We start from the raw sequence: 23,301 nt of genomic DNA, 5'->3' as shown, positions 1-23,301 counted from the left end.
AGCATCCTTTCGTCATTAGCCAATCAGTCTGCGTTTGATTTGAGCAATCATCTTAACGGGCAGATTTGTGTTGTTTCTGCAGGAGACTATTTTGCTATCAATTCCATTGTGATTGAAGCTGCTGTACTCTATAATCTGGAAGCGTCAGGGTGCCGTACAGGTACAACAGAGGTGATGAGGTGAGGGTCCAACAGATGAATCACTGCCAGGAGTGAGTGTCTCAGTTATTGTAGGGGGGCTCACGTGTTCACTTCTGTCCTTTCACTTATCCTTTTCTTTAACCTTCTAGCTCAATCATTTGTCCCTCTCGCTCTCCCTCTCTCTGCCTCGTCCTCTCTCTCTGTTTCATGCTTTCTTTCTGGCAGTAATTGTTGCACGTCTTCATCATTCTGCTATGATGTCTGGCCAATATATGTCATATTGCATATATGTTTCGTTGCAGTATGTTCATTATTTTGCTATTTTTATTTACATTGGGTTCCAAAATTCTGAGACTACTAGTGAAAATGATTTATTTTACATGTTAATTTTAATAAACAGAGAAATATTTATTCATTTGTTTTTATTACACATTATATTTTCAACATAAAATGATTTAAAGGTTGACTAGTGACTGAATATAAAATATTTCTTAATTTTATGTCATCCGAAATGTTTATTAAATTTCAATCCTATGCTTTTGAACTTGCGTCAACCTTTTATTGTACTTTTCATATGCATAGAAGGAATGTCAATGTATTGATTTTTGTTATAAGTTTAATTTATTTATTCATTTTGGTTGCTAACAGAAATGAATTCTTATGTTGATGGATGGCCCTCCTCCATTGGGATTGGTATTATTTTATTGCATAACCTCTGATTCACGATAACATAATATTTAGAATAGCGTGCTCAGAAACAAACTCAGCTGACTCACATTTATTTATAAATAAAAAAAATTGGCTAATTTGGCTAATTGGAATGATGCAGTACCTGCTTTGGTGAGATTTAAATTCATGATTCAAAGGAAACGTGCATTTATAAAATAGACGGAGTGACATTGAAATTGAATGAAAATTTTGTCATCATACTATGGAAGTAAATGGCTGGCAACTGCTTGATTACCAACATCCTTCAAAATATCTTCTATTGTGTTCAGCAGAAGAAAGAAACTCATTGACGTTTGGAACAACTTGAGAGTAAATGACAGAATTTTCATTTTTGGGTGAATAAAAAAAGCCATGTACATGCTGCACCCTGTAATTTAATTAATTTTTCCTCTTTCTTTTACAGATGTATCTTGTCTTGTACGTTATGACCCAAGTAAGACCTGTGAGAACTGTGTGACATTTCAATGCCTGTCGATGTCGGTGAACATGTAACACTATAAGGAATATCATTTTTTTCATTTCCTAGTTTGAGAAAAAAAAAAACCTTGAAAACACCAATTACTGAAACCAAACTGCTCATTTTAAAACTTGCAATTTTGCAACAGATGACATTAACGTGGCCACCTACATGTAAATCTCCACACCTACAGTGTTCAAAAGATCGGCCAACCCAGGTACAGAGAAGTAACAGAAAAGAAGCAGGCTGGATATTAAACATAACAAATGTAAGTTAGTTAGTGTGGCACATTTTGTGTGAATTGACTTTGTACTGATGGAATCCTAACTTCTTTTTTCCAGAACCACCTAAACTGATTCTGTAAATCTGTTTTTTTTTTTTAACTAATCTTCCTCTATTGTCATCTCTGCACTAACTTCAACTTCCAGAGTTTGGATAAAAGCTTTGGTAAATGTAGATGTTTTATGAACCTCTCCCAATTTAATTCCTTTTTTTTTGCATAAAGCCTGTTATTGAAGAAGGGTCAATGCCAGTAATTTCGGACCAGCCAGCAAACCTTCCTGCCTGAGTGTAAGCACAGCAAATTGCTGTTACTCTATTTGATGTACAGAGTGCATTCACATAGCAGCAGGAGAAAAAAAGACCATTTGATTCTTGGAATTTAATTCTCATCGAGTGGGTGAGAAATTATCATATCTTAGACAACAAAAATATAGATTTATGCTTTATTTTACACTGGACAAAACTATAAATATAACACTTGTTTTTGCCCTCATTTTTCATGAGCTGAACTCAAAGAACCAAGACTTTTTCTCAAATATTGTTCAAAAATCTGTCTAAATCTGTGTTAGTGAGCACTTCTCCTTTGCTGAGATGATCCATCCACCTCACAGGCGTGGCATATATCAAGAGGCTGATCAGACAGCGTGATTATTGCACAGGTGTGCCTTAGGAAATAAACCTGTGCAATAAGCATGTGGTTTAATCAGCATCAGCAATGCACTTTTAGCAATAATTGATTTAGATTTTTAGAGCCCTTAACATACCCCTAAGCGAATATGCATTTTTGTCATTTTATCAATAAGCAATTTAGATTTTTAAACCTTTATACCTCCAAACCTTAACCTACCCATTTTATAGCTCATCTAAAAGGATAGTCAGTTTGTCAGTCAGCACGGGTTTAGACTCGCTGCACGGGGTCGTATTGATTTGGAAGATTTGGATTACGGCATACGAATAAAATCGTTTCACTTCTGACTGTAATTAAGTTGTGGTTTTTTTTGTGTGTGTGTATTTTATTGTTCTTGTGTATCAAAGCATGAATAGAAGCCTCATTGCAAAGTTTGTTATAAAGTTTATAAAAGAAAAATCATCTAATTCAGGGCCACATTTTACTTTCAGACCACTAACTTTCTAAACTAAAATAAATAATAATAATAATAATAAAAAACTACAAAAAGCCACAGTATACGGGTTGTCCATGGTGATTAAAATATTTTTTTTTCAAATCTGTCATCACCATTCTTGCTCACAGCTTCAGTTCCTGAAACAGTTTGACTAATAATAGTTCATTTAGTATGATTGGAGAAATGAATAGACTTGCTGTAGACTGAAAGGAGAGTCAGGTAGAAGTGCTTGATTTATCAGCATGTGGCATTTGAAGCCCTCTGAATGTGTGAGTGTGAATGCTGAAAACAGGCCTGAATAATTTAAATGGGCTCTGACATATACGTATATGTTTGAAAAGAAATAGCAAATAAATTCAGCTTCTTTCATGTTTTTCTTCACATTTGCTATGGTGAATGCAGACTAAGATGCAAGACATTTTTAATAATTTTTTTCATTATATAAAGTTAATTAATTCCAAATGTTTATGAGACAAAATTCTCTTTTTTATTTTCAAAGTAAGCCAAGAGGCAAAGCAACAAAAAACAATGTAAGCTTACAAATACCAACTGAACGCTTTTCATGACACATTGTACAATGTAGCAATTTTAATAGGAGAAAAGAAATCAAAAGAAACATACTTGGCTCTTACACGAACCCTTGATGCTGAACTGTGTCATAGTGTGACATTGTCAGGTTGTGGGTTACTATGCTTTAATTAAGCATTTGCAGACACAGAACTAAATTCGTCAGTTGATTGATGTGAGTCGAACAGCAGCATTTATGGCATTTATTACTGACCTTGTAACACCTATTCAAACACTTTTAGTCTGCAAGAAGGCATTTCTTCCACCAAAAATGAATGATATAATACAACACAAATCATATCACACATTTTAGTGCTGCACAGCTGAAAATGGGCTCAGTCAAACCTCACAAAGAAAACTGATTGCATATCCAGTAGACATGTTTATAAGCTTTACTGCACAACATCAGGCAAATTAGCCACAAGCTAATAAATTATGTAGTAATAATTAACATCAAGGACATTTGCTGAATTCCACTTTTTTACATCTGCATTTAATGGCGAGTACTTTTGCTTTGAGCAAATGATGCTTCCTCGGTCATGTTCACATGGGGGAAAGATATAGAATGCTGGCTTATTTCTTTCTGAATACTGAACGATTATATTACTTATGTTGCCTACGGTTTTTTGACACAGCTAAATTGGAATATTAGGCATTATTTCACTATAAACATTTGACAAAAGAACATATACTTCATTAGCACATGACCTTATCACTACAACATGTTAATAGCATCCAGCATGGTTGAGCAAAAACATTTAATTTCAATTTTTTTTCGAATTTTGCAATTGCATTTTTAATTTAATTTAATTCAAATTATAGTTCACCCTAAACTGAAAATTTGCTGAACATTTACTCACCATCAGGCCACCCAAGATGTTTTGTTTCTTCGTCAGAACAGATTTGGAGCAATTTAGTAAAAATCACTTTGCTCACCAATGGATCCTCTGCAGTGAATGGGTGCCGTCAGAATGAGAGTCCAAACAGCTGATAAAAACATCACAATAATCCACAAGTAATTCACACAGCTCCATGTCCATCAATTAATATTTTGTAAAGTGAAAAGCTAAAAATGAAAAGACATTTTAACTTTTAGCCGTTCCTTTTGGCCAAAGTACAAATACGACACTAGTATAATAATGCTTATTAATAACGCATTGTCCTCTCACATCAAAATCCACCAACATATTTGTTTTCTGTTGTAATATTTTAGCTGGAAGCAATCACGTTAATTGTTGGACTGGATTCTGGATTACTTGTGGATTATTGTGATGTTTTTATCAGCTGTTTGGATTCTCATTCTGACGGCACCCATTCACTGCAAGAGGATCCCTTGGAGAACAAGTGATATACTGCTTAAAATCAGTTCTCTCCAAATCTTTTCTAAAGAAAACAAATATTTTGTCTACATCTAGGATGACTTGAGGCCATCGAATTCAGGAAGTGAAGAAGATTTTAAATTGCAGTTTATTTCTTAATTTTCTTAATCCATTTATCAGACTGGAAATAAAGAAGGTAATTTTTTGTGCTTTGTTTGGTCATCCTGCCATGATGGATACTGAAGTTTCACATACTGTGCAGAGTATTCATACCGCAGAAATAGAAAATAGTATTCTGTATGCTATCAAAAATAGCCCATGACCCTGAGGTATGATGAGAAAAGAATATATTATGACATGGCTTTGGTCACAGCACCCAACCACATTTTGATTTTCAAATCCATTTTTATATTAAGGTCAAATGGTGTGCAGTGTTATTTGCTATTACTAAAATAATATCATCTTTGATAAATTATCTTTTATCCATTTGTTCGTACCATAAGTTGGATAAGACATAAAAGTGGATTTTCTTGATTTTTTAAGGAATGTTTGTCAGCTCTGTAACAAACCAAAATGAATTTTTCAGTTAAGTGGAGATACATACATTCACAGTGTAATGATATTTCAAAGGACACAACCCGTCAATGTCAATCATTGATAAATGAATCTATTTACACAAAGAGAAAAACACCAAACAGAAGAAACAGACAAATCTTAAATGAGCATAATTAGCACACTTCTACACTAATAAACTTCTACACACAGGGTGACTAATCTAGTGAAAGAACAGCAGTAGATGAGGACACCACTCAGTGTAAGTTTGTTTGTGTATCTCTAATAGTCACTTACTCCATTTACTAAATACTGTATTATTGATTCTTAGTGGAACTTAAAGCACATAACTACAGTGTATGTTGTTAAGAGGCTCATATTTTATAATTACATAAAATTGATGCAAATTCTTACTGATTATTACAGGGACTTTTTGCTGGGTTTTTATTATCTGTGCACTGTCAGAGTGTGTCGACGTTAAGTCTTCTTGTTTTATTCTGTTTGTCTTGGTATATTATACTGAGTGACTTGTCATGGTAAATCTATATTAAGTAGTCCAAATTATAAAGAATTACTATTCAGAGACTGAGATTTAGACAAATGGTGATGTGTAAAAATTAAATTATGTGATGCAATTTTACAGTTCAAAAGCATAGAGATGACAAGAGTGGTCAAAACTCACTGAGGAAATTTAATGCAACCACAAAAACAAATTTGATAATATATAAATAATAAATGTAATTTCACAGGCTCATTTTTTTTTTTTTTTTTTGCCATGATCAAGTCTTTTTATAATTGGTCTTTATTTCTTAAACACTTTTATTGTAATAGTGAACTACATACTGTAAATGTGCATCTTTTTGAAATAATTGCTTTTTAAAATTGTAAGTAGTGTATTTTTCCGGGAAACACACACTGGACAGACCGGTAAGTTTTACTAAATCAAAACACCTTATAAATGGAGCTGAATGAAATGACAGGCAGCAGAGCAGCGGATATAGGGACGAGGAGAGTATCAATGAGGTAAGTAGCCTATTCTTCAGGAGAGTTACCATCCAAACAGATGCAGTGTTAGCCATCGACGAGACCAAACAAGCCTGTGTGTGTGGAGCTGGTTTTATGGAGAGTTGATGAGGATGGCAGACAGGTGTGGTGATCGTGATGTGTTTGAAGATGAAAAGAGATTATTTTGTGCATAGATGACAGGCAAAGTGACTGATGATCCTGACAGTATTAATTCTGCCCACACTGACTCTGATTGTTTCTGATAGTTCTGCACAAAAATAATACATAAATAATGTCTGCTGGTGGAGCTTGATTTGTAATGAATTATGTGCTTCATTAGCATTGCAAAAGCTTTTAATTCTTACTCCAAATACAGATGACAAATGTAATTTCTTTATAAGTATAAAGAGATTGTTGATAACATATATTTTTTTGTTATTATAAAAATGACCTTTTTTGTCAGAACAAAGTATTTTTACGAAAATTAGCTTTATTTTTTGTCATTAATTTTCTGACACCTGAAAGTAATGATTCTGGGCACATTCTAGCAAATTCCCAGAAAAAAAAAAACAAGACATTTCTGCATTGCTGCAGTACAGCTAGTTTCCCAATGTCATGAAATCAATAAAAGCCATTTAAAAGATTTTCAAGACCCAAGGTGAACCCAAGTGGTGAAAAAAAGATGATGATGATGACATAATCAATAATTTAAAAATAGCTGTCACTGTATCACATTACTAGCATTTTAAAGGTAAGGAACAGTTAGTTGTAATTAAGATGTTTTTTTATTTTGTTTTGTTTGTTCCGTTTATTGGGGATGGTAAAATTAAAAAGTCTCTTATGCTCATGAATGAATTTATTTTACACACAAATGGCAATGTTGTTGCAGTAATGCAGTTCCTCTATTATCTGACTGCTGAATTTCTTCTTGAAGTTGCAGAGTAAAATCCTCTTTCTGTCGTTCCAGCTTATAATCCGATTTAACTTAATATGGGACTTTTCCAGTTTATTTTAAACCTCTGAACTGAAGGTAATCCTACTCTTAAACTTCTCATCCCCGTACAGTATGTCTATAAGATTGTCTCTCACATTGGTGCTGGCTTGCTCAAGTGTTCTGGTCTTTGTTGGATAAAGCTCATCTTCAGTGGTGTGATATACTAAGAGGCGTTGTGTGTGACCATCCTCAAAGAGCTGGTGCAAAGCCCAAAATCACATTTAGGTGTAATGGCTATTCATTGATCACATTCATTCTCTTTACAGACCATTTACAGAACATTCTACTTGGTATTACAGCATTAAGTATATAATGAGACATCAAAATGTACTAAAGCAAAAGTTAGGTCTTAAATCCAATTGGCGCAGACCAGTAAGAACACACAGTGAACAGTAGAACAGAGTCATAATCATAGATTATACTCATTCTTCGCATCTTCACTGCACTGCTGTTTTTTTTACTCTACAGTAGTTATCGTATGACAGCATCTGTCCCCTTTGGTATTTACCATGAACGGTTGACTCCACTGATTTTCAAACCTGTGCTCATTTACATACAATGGACAAATACAAATACAATACAAATAATACAAATGCACATTTCAGGCAACTGCACAATACCGTCTTGAGAAAAGATAAACACGGCCCAGCTGGTGAACGCAGCTTGTTGCCTGATATGAGAAAACAGTTTGGCTTAAATGACATTTCACATACTCCGATTCAAATACCGGAAAGGTTTAATACCATAGTACAATGTTTAAAATGGAGACCTTCACCAAACAGATAGTCCTGTTAAATGTTGAAGGTGTATTTTAAATGTGTAAGCATTTTTGGCATGAATTTTCAGAAAAAAGGTAATAAAGCTGTCACTGGGGCGGGTTTCAATAGGGAATCATTTGTACCAATTTGGTACTTGTATATACACTTTAGGTACTAATATGTACCATTAAGGTATTAATATTCTCCCTTCAGGCACAAATAACATAATAAATAAATAAATACAAATTGCTACCACTCCAGAGACAGATTTTGTACTATTTTTTCCTGAGAGTCTAATTAAAATTATATTAAGGTCGAAAAGTTGAAGTTTGATGCGGATGATACAAGTGGCACAGTGGCTATATACAGTAGAATCTCTGTAAACAAATGATGTACTATACAATATTTATTTATACAGTATATGACTTCAGCCTCTTTTAACGTCATTTGCACTGGAAATCTTAGCCTTAAATGTTAACCTTGTACAAAAAGTAGTTCACTTAGACTTTGAGAAGGGAATTATTCCCGGTATTCCTAGCAAGAGATTAGGACTTTAGGACTGACTTGTTCTACTTGTCAATTGATTAATCTACTGTAAATTAAAGATCTGTGGAGTCTTAATTGCCCACAACCTGAGTCATTTAATGGCATGAATAATCCTTCTATTGATCCCAGGCTTGGTTTTTTCCCACCCTGACAGGACTTATTTTCTCCAGCTCCTCCATCTGAAACACTTTTTGGTTTGTAACCCCTTTGATCCCAGATCCCGCACTGGATCCTGTGTCATTCGAGCAGAGCGAGTTATTACAAAGTCGGCCAGTTCTCCTGTGCTCCAACTCCAGACACATCCTGGAGTTCTTGGTAACGCCGTCGGTGTACACCCGGTTCCTTGCTCCGAAATTCAAGGGATTGGAGTTTGCCACTGGATCCCTCGTGTCTCCTCTAGCTTTCTGTCGCATTCCGCCCCTCACCCTCATTCCACCGCAGCAACACGAATGCGTCCTGCACACCGCCTGAAAGCCCCTCTTGAAGTTCTCATTGTAGTACCCGTAGATAATAGGATTGACGCTCGAGTTCGAGAACGCCAACCAGTGAGCAAACGGGAACACGTAGCCGCTCAGGAGGTCTAACTCTTCTTCATTTAGACCTCCATAGTCTGTGAGGAGCATCAAGGTCCACAGAGGCAGCCAAGAGAGTGTGAATAACAAGGCCACGACACTCAACATCTTAATCACTTTGATCTTCTTTTGGGAAATGAGGGGCCGAACTTCCTGCTGGACTCCAGGGGCCGGAGGCGAGACGTGAGGCTGTCTGCTTTCATGCTGATCGTTCCCAGAGATCACAGAAGTGGTGTAGAGTTTTATCCCAATTCGTCCGTACATAAGCGTTATCAGGGTGAGGGGAATGAGGTAAATGTGTGCGAACAGAACGGTGGTGTAGACTTTTCTCATCTCTGGGTTGGCCCAGTTCTCAAAGCATGAGAAAAGTGGGTATGTATGGTTGTAGTCTTCATTGTGGACCATGTAATGATGCTCCACTCTCTCCACAGTTAACGTCACAGCCGATGGACACATAATGACCACAGCGAGCACCCAGATCATCACTATGGTCACCTTGGCAACCAGCAGGCTGAGTTTGGGTTGGAATGGGTACACAATGCAACGGAACCTGAAGGAGATTCAACAGAGAGCTCTTCAGAGCTGAAATAAATCCAGAAATTTTTTCTGTATTTACTTTCTTTCTTTCTCTCACATTATAAATGCTTTCTTCATCTCACTCCTCCTTGTTATCATTCAAAATATATAATTCATATTATATATATATTTTTTTCAATTATTTTTTGATAATAAAAAATAATTTTATTATTAAAAATTTACAATGTAATAATAAAATTATTAAATTATGTAACAATTTTAATATTCATAGTATATAATAATTCATATTAATTATTAATATTAAAATTAATATTAAAATATACATTTTAATAAAATATTATTCTATTATATATATATATATATATATATATATATATATATATATATATATTTTTTTTTTTTTTTTTAAGTAAAGCTTTTTAAGAACCTAAAGATTATTTTTTATTTCTATATATATATATATATATATATATATATATATATATATATATATATATGTATATTCATTTAACAGATGCTTTTATCCAAAGCGACTTACAGAAGCAAATATATATATCTTATTATAAATGTTGAAGACTATTTGCTGCTCATATATAGATTTTCACTACTGATAATAATAATAAGAGCCATTGTCATTATTAACAATTATATTCCAATAATAATAAATATAAAATATCGAAAATATGTCATGAAAATAATGGCACATACCAAAAAAATTCTAGAAAAATATTTTTTCTTTTGAATGTCAATTTGATTTTGAAATGTTCTTGACAGATTTTGTGAGACTCAACCTTGTGATGAAACCACTGACCTGTCCACTGCGATGGCCACCAGCGTGAACACAGAAGCAGACACGGACATGCCCTGCACCAGGCCACTCATCTTACAGACTGTGTTTGTGAACGGCCAACCTTGGAGGAAAAGAAAAGACATGAAATGACTGACAAGATAAACTGTGCTACACAAAGCCCCCTCAAAACACACACACACACACACACACACACTTCTTTTAGGTGAGAGATTGCTGAACGCGGAGAGAGTGAAAGAATCTTCTCGTTTCATCAGCAGGATGTCTGAGCTGAATGCTGCAACTGTAATTTAAGACGTGTTAAAGAAGATTCTCCTCAATCTTTTCTATACACTCAAGATGCATGGAGGCAGGAAGATGTAGTTTTTTGTTTGTTTGTTTTTTTACTTCACAAAAGGGTCTCCCTCAAGCCACGGCCAAGGACAAAAGGTTCAGCTGCCCCCATTTTTGTTAGCCATGCCTCAAAATACTGAATTTCCACTAACATTAAAAGATCTGTTCACTTATACTGATAATGACTCAGTGGGCAGAGTCCCACTTATAATGGCAATGACTCAAGTCATTCAGCATATTTATACCCTATGAAATGCTCTTTAGTAATACTGTGTAGAAGAAATAATATTGCAATAGTATTGGCTATGGACATAATCATGTGACATTGTAAGATCTGGTTTTGTTTCCTTCCAGTACATTTCAAGCCTAGCAACAATGGCAATTCGTACAAAAGGTTAGATACACAAAGTGGAACAATGTAAATGTTCCCAGAACTATACAGTCACTGACGAATATCAATATACAGACCAGATGAAGAGGAGTTAGCAAACACATTAGCGCTATTCAGATGTTTTGTTTTTTAACACACAGAAGTGTGTTAAGATAATTGAATATAATGATTTTTATCAGGACAGCAGTTATTTTACCAGTTACTGTATGATCATTACCCAACATTGCATCAACAATGGTGTCTGTTGTTATAGTCTGGGTTCTGTAAGCAAAAACAGCAATATTGTGAGATATTCCTATACAAATTAAAATAACTGTTTACTTTTTCAATGTATTTTAAAATATAATTTATCCCTGTGATGCAAAGTTGAATTTTCATCAGTCATTTCTCCAGTCTTCAGTGCCACACGATCCTTCAGAAATCAGTTTAAAATGCTGATTTCCTGTTTAAGAAACATAGCTTATTATTATCGGTACTGAAAAGAGCTGTACTGTTGAAACTGTTCAGTAATCTTTCATGAATAGAAAGTAAAAAAAAAAAAAACATTTATTGAAACAAAAATATTTTGTAACATCATATGTCTTGTCCGATCGAATTTAATTGCAGAACAATTCAATTAAAAAATGTAAATAATAATAATTTTTCTTTTTTCTTTTTTTTCTTTTTTACAAAAGATAATAACTCTTATGGGGCTTTTTTCATTGCACACAGATTATCAGCTTGAATCAGTCTGATGAATCATGAACTAAATCCAAATAATCATATGATTCACTTACTAAGCCAAGGTCATTGCTTTCAGTTATATCATACTTGAAATGAAACGTACATAGTGTGCACTTAAGGTTTGCGAAAGTTAAACCAGCACTTTATTTTACAGTGCCAGTGTTGATCTGTGTTGACAGATTCTATGTGGGCCTATTTGAGCACCATAATGTGCAAATTTTAGTCAGCCCCATCTGGACTGGACAGAGAAAAAGAAAAAGAAAAAGAAAAAGAAAAAGAAAAAGAAAAAGAAAAAGAAAAAGAAAAAGAAAAAGAAAAAGAAAAAGAGGCAGGACCAGTGAGCTCTTCTGCCTGTGGTCTGTCTCTCAATAGCCCACGGCTATTCTGTGCTTGTGTAGAAAGCGATCAATATTGCCAGTACACACTGGAGGCACTTCACAAGAAAAGAAGGATGCAGTCATAGTCCAGAATAAACAATCATGCTTATCTTCTATTACACAACAGGTATATATAAAGTTTTCAACCAGAAATGATGATTCAATGATAAGTACCTTGAATGCAACGCAATGTAAGTCACTTTGAATGAAAGCATAAATGCAAATGTTGCAAGAAAAATAGCCTTTTATCTTAATAAAAGGGACCCTTTTATCTTGGAGCACTTATACAACCTGAAGCAATAAAAAAATATGGTTTCACAACATCTATGGCACTAATTGTGTTCTATACAAGATGTATTTGTGTTTGATATCAAGGATAAATGCTAGAGTAAAATGAAAATGTTATTTTTATATAGTGGTGGATCAAGTACCTGAAAGCCACACTTAAGTAAAAGTACATCATGAAAATGACTTTGATAGAAGTTGAGAATATTACTTGAGTAAAACTTTTAAAGTATGTGATATTTAATGTACTATATATATATATATATATATATATATATATATATATATATATATATATATATATATATATATATATATATATATATATATATATATATATATATATATATATATATATATATATATTTATATTAAACATACTTAAGTATTGAAAGTAAAAGGACAAGTAAAATGTGAAATGGAAAAGGAGCAAATAAATCTGAAAAAATGTTTATACACATTTGAGCAGGAGGATTGCGTTCAGTTTTAACTCTTTCTTTTATTTTGTATCTTTGGGGAGAAAACGTTTCTGGAATTCTGAAGTGGCATTTTAATGTATTTACAGAGTTTGATGTAGCTCTGAGATAGAAGAACTGTTGCATAATTCCCAATAAATAGATTATGATCTACAAATAAATGTGAAGAGATTTACAAAATAAAAATAATCACATTGAAAACAAACAGAATGAGATCCACATATAAATTGTAGAGTTTCAGAAATATTAATTAAATTCACAAATAAATAAAATGAGATTTAGTCATAAATATCTTTTTATGTCACAAACGAAACTTTAATTTGTGAATCGCTTATTTCTAGCACATTTGACAATCTACAAATTCATGGACTCCACCCACCGTCTACTCAAGCCAATCAGATAACAGCCACACTTCGCTGACCAATCATTGCACGTTCTTGCTACAACAAATCACGTTTTGCTTTGCTTATATTTGTGATTATGTTGTTCATTTGCAAATCTTGTTTTATTTATTTGCTAATTAAATTAATGTTTGTGGATCTCATTCTATCTATCTGTTAAAATGTTCATTTTTTTTGTTTGTTTTGTTAATATAGGCTATTACATTTTTTTTGTATCATAATCTATTTATTTGGAATGATGCAACACCGTCTCCATACAGAGCGGACACAGATTCCTTTAACATAATCCGTTGAATATTGATATTCAAATTTATTTAAAACATGAAAATATGGTTAAAATGTGAAATTAAAACCGCCAATAGGTGGCAGCAAGTCTTTGTTAATGAGTGAGTCATTGAGATTCAACCGATTCATTCAAACGGCTCAGGAATGAAGCATTTGACTGTGTTAATGAATGAGTCACTGAATCATTCATCTAACTGATTCGCTCAGAAAGATGATTCATTCAATAAGGAAGTACTTCAAGACAGGACTGAGAACTTTGTTTGGAACTATTTTCGTTGGCAAAGAACAGAAACGGGCAACATTGTCTCTAAAATGTAAGTCACTTAATGATACCTTCATTAGACTTAAAATAAATATTACATTTGTTGTCATGTTGATCTCTGGAGAAAAAAACAACACTCTAAATGGGATATAGATTAACTAAATTAAATAACATACATATAAAAAGACATAAAGGGACATTTTTGCTTGGAAATTTGATTATACAAAAAACGCAGATTATATATCGCACACCCATCCTCGAATTGAGTGGAAAATAAATTAAACCGCAATTGTTTGCACACTTGCAACTTGCAAACGCCACACCATTGATTCATGAAACCTATGTCTGTGTTTTTCTGACTTTATTTTGTAGTAAGTAACACATTTGCTGCAGGGAAATGTATTGGAGTAAAAGTAGGCCAAAAATACAGTACACACACCACTTTTTATGTCTAATGTATGATATTAGAGATGCTGCATGCAAGCTTATTGCACTAGACACTTTAGTGAGTAACCTACAAAGATAGCTGTAGTTTTAACAGAGGGTTCATGAAGGAGACAGCACAGACAGAATAATTGGGATTTTATATTATGCTGAACAATTTTGTGGTAATGACTGTCTGGCTGTGCATTATCCTGCTCATGATATGGCTACATTACTTAACAAATACGTAACTAATTGGACATGAAGTATCCCTTTGAGTTTAATTAGGGCCCGAGCACCGAGGTGCGAGGACCCTCTTGTATCTGCTTTGTTTTTTTAGGGCTCAAGCCCGAAGGGGCGAAGAGCCCTATTGTTCTTCTAAGGATTATTCTTGTTATTATTATTATTTTTATTTTTTATTAAACCTTCCGGGGTGTTTTGGGGGCCTTAACATGCTCAAAAACTCTTGAAAATTGGCACACACATTGGAATCTGCGGCCATCAGGACGCCGCAGAGGCCGGGACCCGGGCGTGGCACAGGGGCTCTACAGCGCCCCCTGGAAGACAGTCAGAATTCTTGAACCATAGCTCACACACACTTGCATGTATTTATATCAAACTCGGTACACTTATAGATCTCATTGAGCCGAACAACTTTCACACTTTATGTCATAGGCTCCGCCCAACAGGAAGTCAGCTATTCAGGGCTGTTTAAAAAAAGCATGCTCTGGAATTTGAAATACTCCTCTGAGGTTTTCAACCCGTTCGCCACGAAACTCGGTGAACATGATCTCAAGACATTGAGGATGAAAAATTGCGAGGGGATTTTTGATATCTCGAACGGTTTGCCCGTGGCGAGGCATGGAACTTATGGCGAGAAATGAGAAACAGGAAATGTCTAATAACATCCACATACATTTCCTGAATTTGATCAAACTTCATGGGTTTGTTCGTTGTATGATACCGATTGTATATATGTGGCTATTAAGAGTCAACGTTATAGCGCCACCAACTGGCAGCAGGAAGTGTGTCATTTTCCAAATGCTTTGAATTCAGCATCTTATTTTTACTCGATTTACTTAAAACTTCATCAGAATAATGACAAAACACGGCCGATGTAAATCTGTTGTGGGGATATTGATATCTGATATAGTGTTGCCATGGCAACGTGTCAAACTTGAATGTTCTGTTATGGTGAGTTTGAGGCAGACAACAAGCTCAGATTTACATGAAACTCAAAACACATATCAGTATTCTTGATAGCTAGACAATGGCAAAAGCTTTTAAAAGGGCGTGAAGGAGGCACTCTATAGCGCCACCTTTTGTCAAAAGTGGGGGGGTTAGTTTCAGCTACAGACACCAAACTTGGTACATAAATTGTTCTTTTCAAGACGGACAACTTTCTAATTCACAGTCATCAGCTACGATCAACAGGAAGTCGGCTATTTTGATTTGAATGTGTATTTTTGAGATTTTACGGTTGTGAATTAATGAATACTCCTCACAGGGGAAGTACACTATACACACCAAACGTTGTCTACATGAAGAAAAAACATCGAGGAACTTAAATTGCGAACAGATTTTGGTTAGCTTGAACGGTTTTGTCGTGGTGATTTTTTGAAATGACAGTAAAAAGTGAAACATTAATCGTCTTGTATTTTTAAATTGCAGCTTCCAAACCTTTAAAAAACATTTTTAATTTAGAAAACCAGTGATTCTGAGGAAATATGCATAGTTTCATGACTTTACAGCACTGTATGATTAAAAGAAAATTAAAAAACTGTCAGACATCTGATCTCACTCTGTCACTCTGTGTGCTGACTCTGTGTGTGTGTGTGAGTGTGAGTGGGGGAGGGGTGTGAGCTGAGTGGCAGACAGACAGAGAGAGAGAGAGAGAGAGAGAGACTTAAACATCTCTTTAATCACCAGAAACAAAAATGTATTTTAAATAGTTATTTTTTTGTTGTTGTTGCTAATTGTGCTGTTATCATTACATCTTAAGAAATATCTTAGGCCTTATCCTTTTCTGACAGTTTCAGGGATTAAAAAAAATCCTAAAAAACCTTATTTGTGCTGCAAATAATAATTTCAAACTCATTTGATACTGACCTCTGTCACCCTGTGACATGACATTTATTTGAATTTACATAATCTCAAGGATGTAACAGTAAAACTGTTCAGCTCACAGATGAAGACTAAGCTTTAATGCAAGCAGAACTATTTCACAAATGCTTATAGGTTAATGAAATCATAACAAAACACTTTTAAATTATTTAAGGATTTGGTAACACTTTAAAATAATGTCTCAATTGTTAACATTAGTAAATGCATTGGTAACACTTCATAATAGCTGCAATTCTTAGCTAAGCATTAGTAAATAGTCAGTTCATGCTTTATATAGCCTTCTCCCAAAATTAATATTTTAGTAAGCATTTTATAAATACAGCTATAATTAAATTGTTCATGGTTTATATGCACATTTATTTTGAGGAGATTAAAGGCTGTAATCTCCCTAAAAAAATGTAAAATAAAAAATAAAATAAATAAAATAAACAAACACAGAACTCATAAATATTTATTTCAAGATGCAATAAAAGAAAACTGTACACTTGAATTTATATATATATATATATATATATATATATATATATATATATATATATATATATATATATATATATATATATATATATATATATATATATATATATATATATAAATATATATATATATATATATATATATATATATACACACACACAATTGCATAAGTTTATATTTAAAAATGTTTAGCAAGTGTACAGCTAATAATAATAATAATGCATTTTATTTAGTTTTAGCTACAGACACCAAACTCGGTACTTAAATTGTTCTTATCAAGACGGACAACTTTCTAATTCACAGTCATAAGCTACGATCAACAGGAAGTCAGCTATTTTGATTTGAATGTGTATTTTTGAGATTTTACAGTTGTGAATTAATGCATACTCCTCACATGGGAAGTACACTATACACACCAAACTTTGACTACATGAAGAAACAACATCGAGGAACTTAAATTGCGAACGGATTTTGGTTAGCTTGAACGGTTTTGACGTGGTGATTTTTTGAAATGACAGTAAGAAGGGAAACATTAATTGTATTGTATGTCTAAATTGCAGCTTCCAAACACTTCAAGGCATGTTTTCATACAGAGATCAAATCATTATGAGGAAATATGCATAGTTTCATGACTTTACAACACTGTATGGATAAAAGAAAATAAAAAACTGTCAGACTTCTCAACTGACATGATCTCACTCTGGCCACTCCGTCTGTGTGAGGAAAGGGAGGGGGGGAGGGAGGGGGAGTGTGAGTGTGAGGGGGTTGGTGACTGTGAATCTTTGGTGACTGACAGTGTGTGTGGATTGTAGGGAGGGGCTGTCTGGCAGAGAGAGAGAGAGAGAGAGAGAGAGAGACCTAATCATTCCTTTAATAATCAGGAAAAAAAATCTATATTTTAAATTGTTATTGTTTTTGTTGTTGCTAATGGTGGTGTTTTTTTCCTTTCATTACAGGTTAAGAAATCTCTTAGGCCTTATCCTTTTCTGACAGTTTTTGGGATTTAAAAACATCCTAAGAAGCCTTATTTGTGCTGCAAATTATAATTTCAAACTCATTTGATACTGACCTATGACAACCTGTGACATGACATGACATTTATTAATCTCATGGATGTAACAGTAAAACTCTTCAACTGACAGATTAAGCTGCAATGCAAGCAAAACTATTTCACAAATGCTTATAGGTCATTAAAATCATTACAAAACACTAATAAATTATTAAAGGGTTTGGTAACACTGTATAATAATGTCTAATTTGTTAACATTAGTAAATGCATTGGTAACACTTTATAATAACTGCACTCATTAGCTAAGCATTAGTAAATAGTTCATGATTATAAAGCCTTTTCCCTTAATAATAGTCATTATTAAGCAGGAATACATCTCTAATTACATTGTTCTTGGTTTAAAAGCACATATATTACAAAGGAGATTAAAGTTTCAGTTGTCTTATAAAATAAATCAATAAACACAACCCAGTTTGATTCAGAATTCAGAAATATTTATTTCAAGATGCAATAAAAGGAAACTGTACACTTGAAAAGGTTTTGAGCGATTCTTGAAGGACTAGCATCACCTTCACTTGTACGATGGTTTGAGGAATATATCTTCCAGATAGTACCGCCGCTCCCTATATGCAGAGTATGCAGTCTTCGTAGAGCACCAACTCCCAGAGGGGGCACCAGTTGCTCAAAAAAAACAAAACAAATATGCGCCATTCTCCCATCCGCGTTCGCGACCACTCAATAGCATTTGAGAAGAAAGACTTGTAGTCACAAAACAATTGTAATGTGTTCATATAGGTGTCAGCTACAATGCACACCTTATACATTTTTTATACATTTTAAAATAAAGTGTTACTAAAGTTATATATATTGTTCTGTGTATGTGATTTCAAAGTCTAGATTGGTCGGATTAACCCTTTAACTGCCACATCCCTTAAAACTTGATTGTCAGAGGGTTACTGTAAATGCTTATGCCCGCTGGGCACAGTTTTCCCGATGCCACCAGGGTGGCGTTGCACTGATGGCTTGAGACCGACATCGCTGCTTGCAGCTATATTATTATTAGGGCTCAAGCCCAAAGGGCGAGAGGCCTATTGTTTTCCTTAGGATTATTTTTTATTATTATTATTATTATTATTATTATTATTTTTTTCCAACGTCTCGGGGGCTTTTGGGGCCCTTAACGTGCTTAAAAAGTCTTGAAAATTGGCACACAGATTGGAACCTGCGGCCATTAGGGCCGGGCAGAGACTGATACACGGGCGTGGCACAGGGGCTCTACAGCGCCCCCTGGAATATGGAGGGCCATATATCATACACTCTTGCTCGTAGACGTATGAAACTCGGTACACATATAAATCTCATCAATCCAAACAACTTTTGTATTGCATATCATAGGCTCCGCCCAACAGGAAGTTGGCTATTTAGGGTTTAGTATTCAAATTTTTCGTCAAAGTTGTGGGTGCTTTTGGGGTCCTTAACATACTCAAAAACTCTTGAAAATTTGCGCACACTTTGGAATCTGTGGCCTTTAGGAGCCTGCAGAGGCTGGGACCCGGGCGTGGCACAGGGGCTCTACGGCGCCCCCTGGAACACAGTCAGAAATGTTGATGTATAGCTCACACATACTTGCACATATTCATAAGAAACTCAGTACACATATAGATCTCATTGTGCCGAAAAACTTGCGTATTGCATGTCATAGGCTCCACCCGACAGGAAGTCAGCTATTTAGAGTTATGTAAAAAGCGCATGCTCTGGAATTTGAAATACTTGTCATAGGTTTTTTTCTCGATTGCCGCCAAACTCGGTCAACATGATCTCAAGACACTGGGGATGAAAAATTGCCAGGGGATTTTTGATATCTCAAACGGTTTGCTCGTGGCGAGGCGTTGAAATTATGGCGAGAAATGAGAAACAGGAAGTGTCTAATATCGTCCACATACATTTCCTGATTTGAATCAAACTTCATCAGATTATTCGTTGTATGATGTCGATCGCATATATGTGACTATAAGGAGTCAAAGTTATAGCGCCACCAACTGGCAGAAGGAAGTGTGTCATTTTCAAAATGATTTGAATTCAGCATCTTATTATTACTCGATTTGCTTCAAACTTCATCAGAATAATGTTAAAACACAGCCGATATAAATCTGCAAGGGGGATATTGATATCTAAAAAATTGTTGGCGTGGCAACATGTCAAACTGGAATACTTCTCAGGTGATTTTGAGGCAAATAACATACTTAGAATTTCACAAAACTCTGAACACACATCAGTATTTCTGATAGGAACTTAAATTGTGAATGGATTTTGGATAGCTTGAATGGTTTTGCCGTGGTGATTTTTTTAAATGACCTTACAAAGGGAATCATTATTGTATTTTTAAATTGCAGCTTCCAAACACGTCAAATAATTTTTTCATACAGATGAAAAAGTCATTCTGAGGAAATATGCATAGTTTCACGACTTTACAACACTGTATGGATAACAGAAAATTAAAAAACTCTCAGACATCTCATCTCACTTTGTCCCTCTGTTTGAGTATTATGTGCTGAGACTTACATTGTCTGAGAGAAATTGCGCCCCTACAGGTTCAATTCCCGGACTTTTACTTTCACTTTTAAATCGGTTAAAAATACAAACAAATACTTAGATTTAATTCACACTGACAAGCTAAACCAACATATCTGATTATTACCGGTTCAGGGCTCATGGATAAATTATTTCTGGCCAGAGATACGTGAGAAATAGGAGAGATGAATCACCGCTGTGACCACGAGCGTCTGGAGTAAAGAGCTCAGAAAAAACGAATTTATTCCTGTTTTAAAGCTTTTAAAAATAAATTATTACAGCGATATCACACAATCAACCAATTAGAACACACCAAGAGCTAAATTCAGATGTTTTTGAACTGTTTGTGTGAAAATGAAATATTTGCAGCTGCCTATCTGAAATCACTGCCTCCGATCAGCGCTTACAGTGTCGAGCTCAAAACAAACGAATTTATTCTTGTTTAAGAGCTTTTTTAAATAAAACATTACCACAAATGCACACAATAAACCCATTGTAACACATCAAGAGGTAAATGCAGGTGTTTGTGACCCGTTTAAGTGCGCAAGACTATTTGAAAGCGTGACTGGCAGAATAACATATTTCTCGAGCTGCAGGATTCTGCCTTTCGTCGTATACGAACGAACACATAACGGACAAGATTATTTCAAAACACATAATAGCTTGGCGAATATAAACGAAAACAGCCACGTGAACATAAACTGTTGAGAAATATATCTGAAGTGGATCTACTGGATTTTAATATTAAGTGACCGCATATACCAGCTGCTTCTGTCTTCAATTTTAATCTATATAAAAAATGAAATTCATTCATCTTGGCTGCTTTTTTAATGTGTGTGCGTATTTATTTATTTATTTATTATTTTGCTCTAACAAGAATTAATCTATATTTAATTAAATCAATTACATTTTATTTTACATTTGATTTCTCCATATCTGCATCTAAACGCCTAAAAACCTAAAACATGCTCTATTATACTATTGTTAGCGATTTCTTTATCGTCCAATTTATCTGGTGTACACACTTTTATTTTCATAATAAACTTGTTTGTTAGATTATACACAGTTACAGTGGTCTATAATAAATATTAACAGGTTTTATTCAAGCTGTTTAGAATGATTGCAGTAGGCTAATTTTTTTTAATGTAAATCCCAAAAAAAAAAAAAAAAAAACATTGGAAAACAATGACTGTTGTACTTTTTTTATACATTTTGTATAATTTCATAGTTTATGCATTATAGTTATAAAACAAATAAATGTAGCCACTCACATAGAAATCTTAGGCCTTATCCTTTTCTGACAGTTTTAGGGATTTTTAAAAATCCTAAAAAACCCTAATTTGTGCTGCAAATAATAATTTCAAACTCAAAAAGTAAATAGTCAGTTCATGCTTTATAAAGCCTTGTCCCAATATTAATAGTCAGTAGTAAGCAGTTTATAAATACAGCTATAAATAGCTTGTTTTTGGTTTATAAGCACATTTATTAAAAAGGAGAGTAAAGGATCAGTTATCTTCCTATGAAAAATAAAAGATAAAAATAAACAAACAACAACACAGATTGATACAGAACAGAAAAATAAATTTTATTGTGGATTTATGATAAAATCAGCCTGTAAATGAATTCATACTCCTCCTCATACTACTCCATACTCCTTTTTCAACATGATGCCAATATACTGAGATGTTAAATTGTGAATGGGTTTAGGATAGCTTAAATGGTGTTGCCATAGAGATTTATTAAAGTAACATAAAAAATACAATAGTTATTTTACTATATCTTTAAAAATTTTAATTCTAACTCTTCATAATTTTTTATATAAGTAGAAGTCATCATTTGAAGGAAGCACAGTAAGTTTCATAGCTTTATCATTTTCAAGAGCCAGCATAAAATTAAAACTATCATAACTTATAAATCAAGCTTGCAATTCTTAGTACCTATAATGGCCACCAGAGGGAGCTATAGGATTACTTTTAAATAATTATTGGAGAAACGAGTATGATTTAAATAATTTATAGAAATCTTTCAAATAAAATAATATGTATTTTATGTATTTTACTGATAAAATGACCCTCACTTAATTAGAATAACAAGCTGAAGTATTTTGAACTGTATATTAAGAATAATTATTTATAGGCTTTATGGACAGATAACGTTTTGAGTGACTCTTGAAGGTTCAGCCCCACATCCTCTTTTACCACTGTTTAAAGAATTAATCTCACAGAATAGGTGTGAATGAATTTTGGATAGCTTGAATGGTTTTGCCGTGATGATTTTTTGAAATAATAGTAAAAAAGGAACCAGTAAATGTCTTTTTATTTTTTTAAAGTGCAGCTTCTAAACACTTTAAAAAAAAATGTACACATAGAAGACCAGTCATTCTGAGGCATATTTCCTCAGAATGACTGGTCTCATGACCATAGTTTCATGACTATACAACACTATATGGATGATAGAAAATTAAAAAAAACTATCATACATCTGATGTCACTCAGTCCCACTGTCACTGTGGGTAATGTGTGTGTGTGTGTGTGTGTGTGTGTGTGTGTGTTAAGTGAATTAGGTGTGAAACTATCAGGGTGCATTTAGTCTCCAGCGCCAACATTTTACAGAACTGCCACTTTCCTGGAGTCTCCAGAATTACTCGGTGTCAGGCTCTGAGAGACTTAAGATCCCAAAAAATGATTTAATTAGAATACCATGAAGTATTGTGAAATACTATATATTAAGTCTTTATATATAGGCTTTATGCACAGATTAGAGTGACTCGTGAA

The 23,301-nt window shown here is 34.0% G+C and overlaps 1 protein-coding gene across 1 annotated transcript in view; it reads right to left on the bottom strand.

The window, feature by feature from the left end:
* Window positions 1-8,323: 8,323 nt before the first annotated feature.
* Window positions 8,324-23,301, bottom strand: part of npffr1l2 (neuropeptide FF receptor 1 like 2) — a 36,049-nt gene continuing 21,071 nt past the window's right edge. The window contains exons 3-4 of the mRNA XM_026241930.1: window positions 10,394-10,493; window positions 8,324-9,595 (exon numbers count right to left, since the gene is read on the bottom strand). Of these exons, the coding sequence (XP_026097715.1) occupies window positions 8,590-9,595; window positions 10,394-10,493 (1,106 nt within the window). The 3' untranslated portion in view covers window positions 8,324-8,589. The remainder of the gene's footprint in view (window positions 9,596-10,393; window positions 10,494-23,301) is intronic.

This window comes from Carassius auratus, chromosome 5, assembly GCF_003368295.1.
Source record: "Carassius auratus strain Wakin chromosome 5, ASM336829v1, whole genome shotgun sequence".
Lineage (NCBI taxonomy): Eukaryota > Metazoa > Chordata > Actinopteri > Cypriniformes > Cyprinidae > Carassius > Carassius auratus.
Note: the sequence above shows the minus strand (reverse complement) of the source record. Positions and strands in the feature narration are given on the sequence as shown.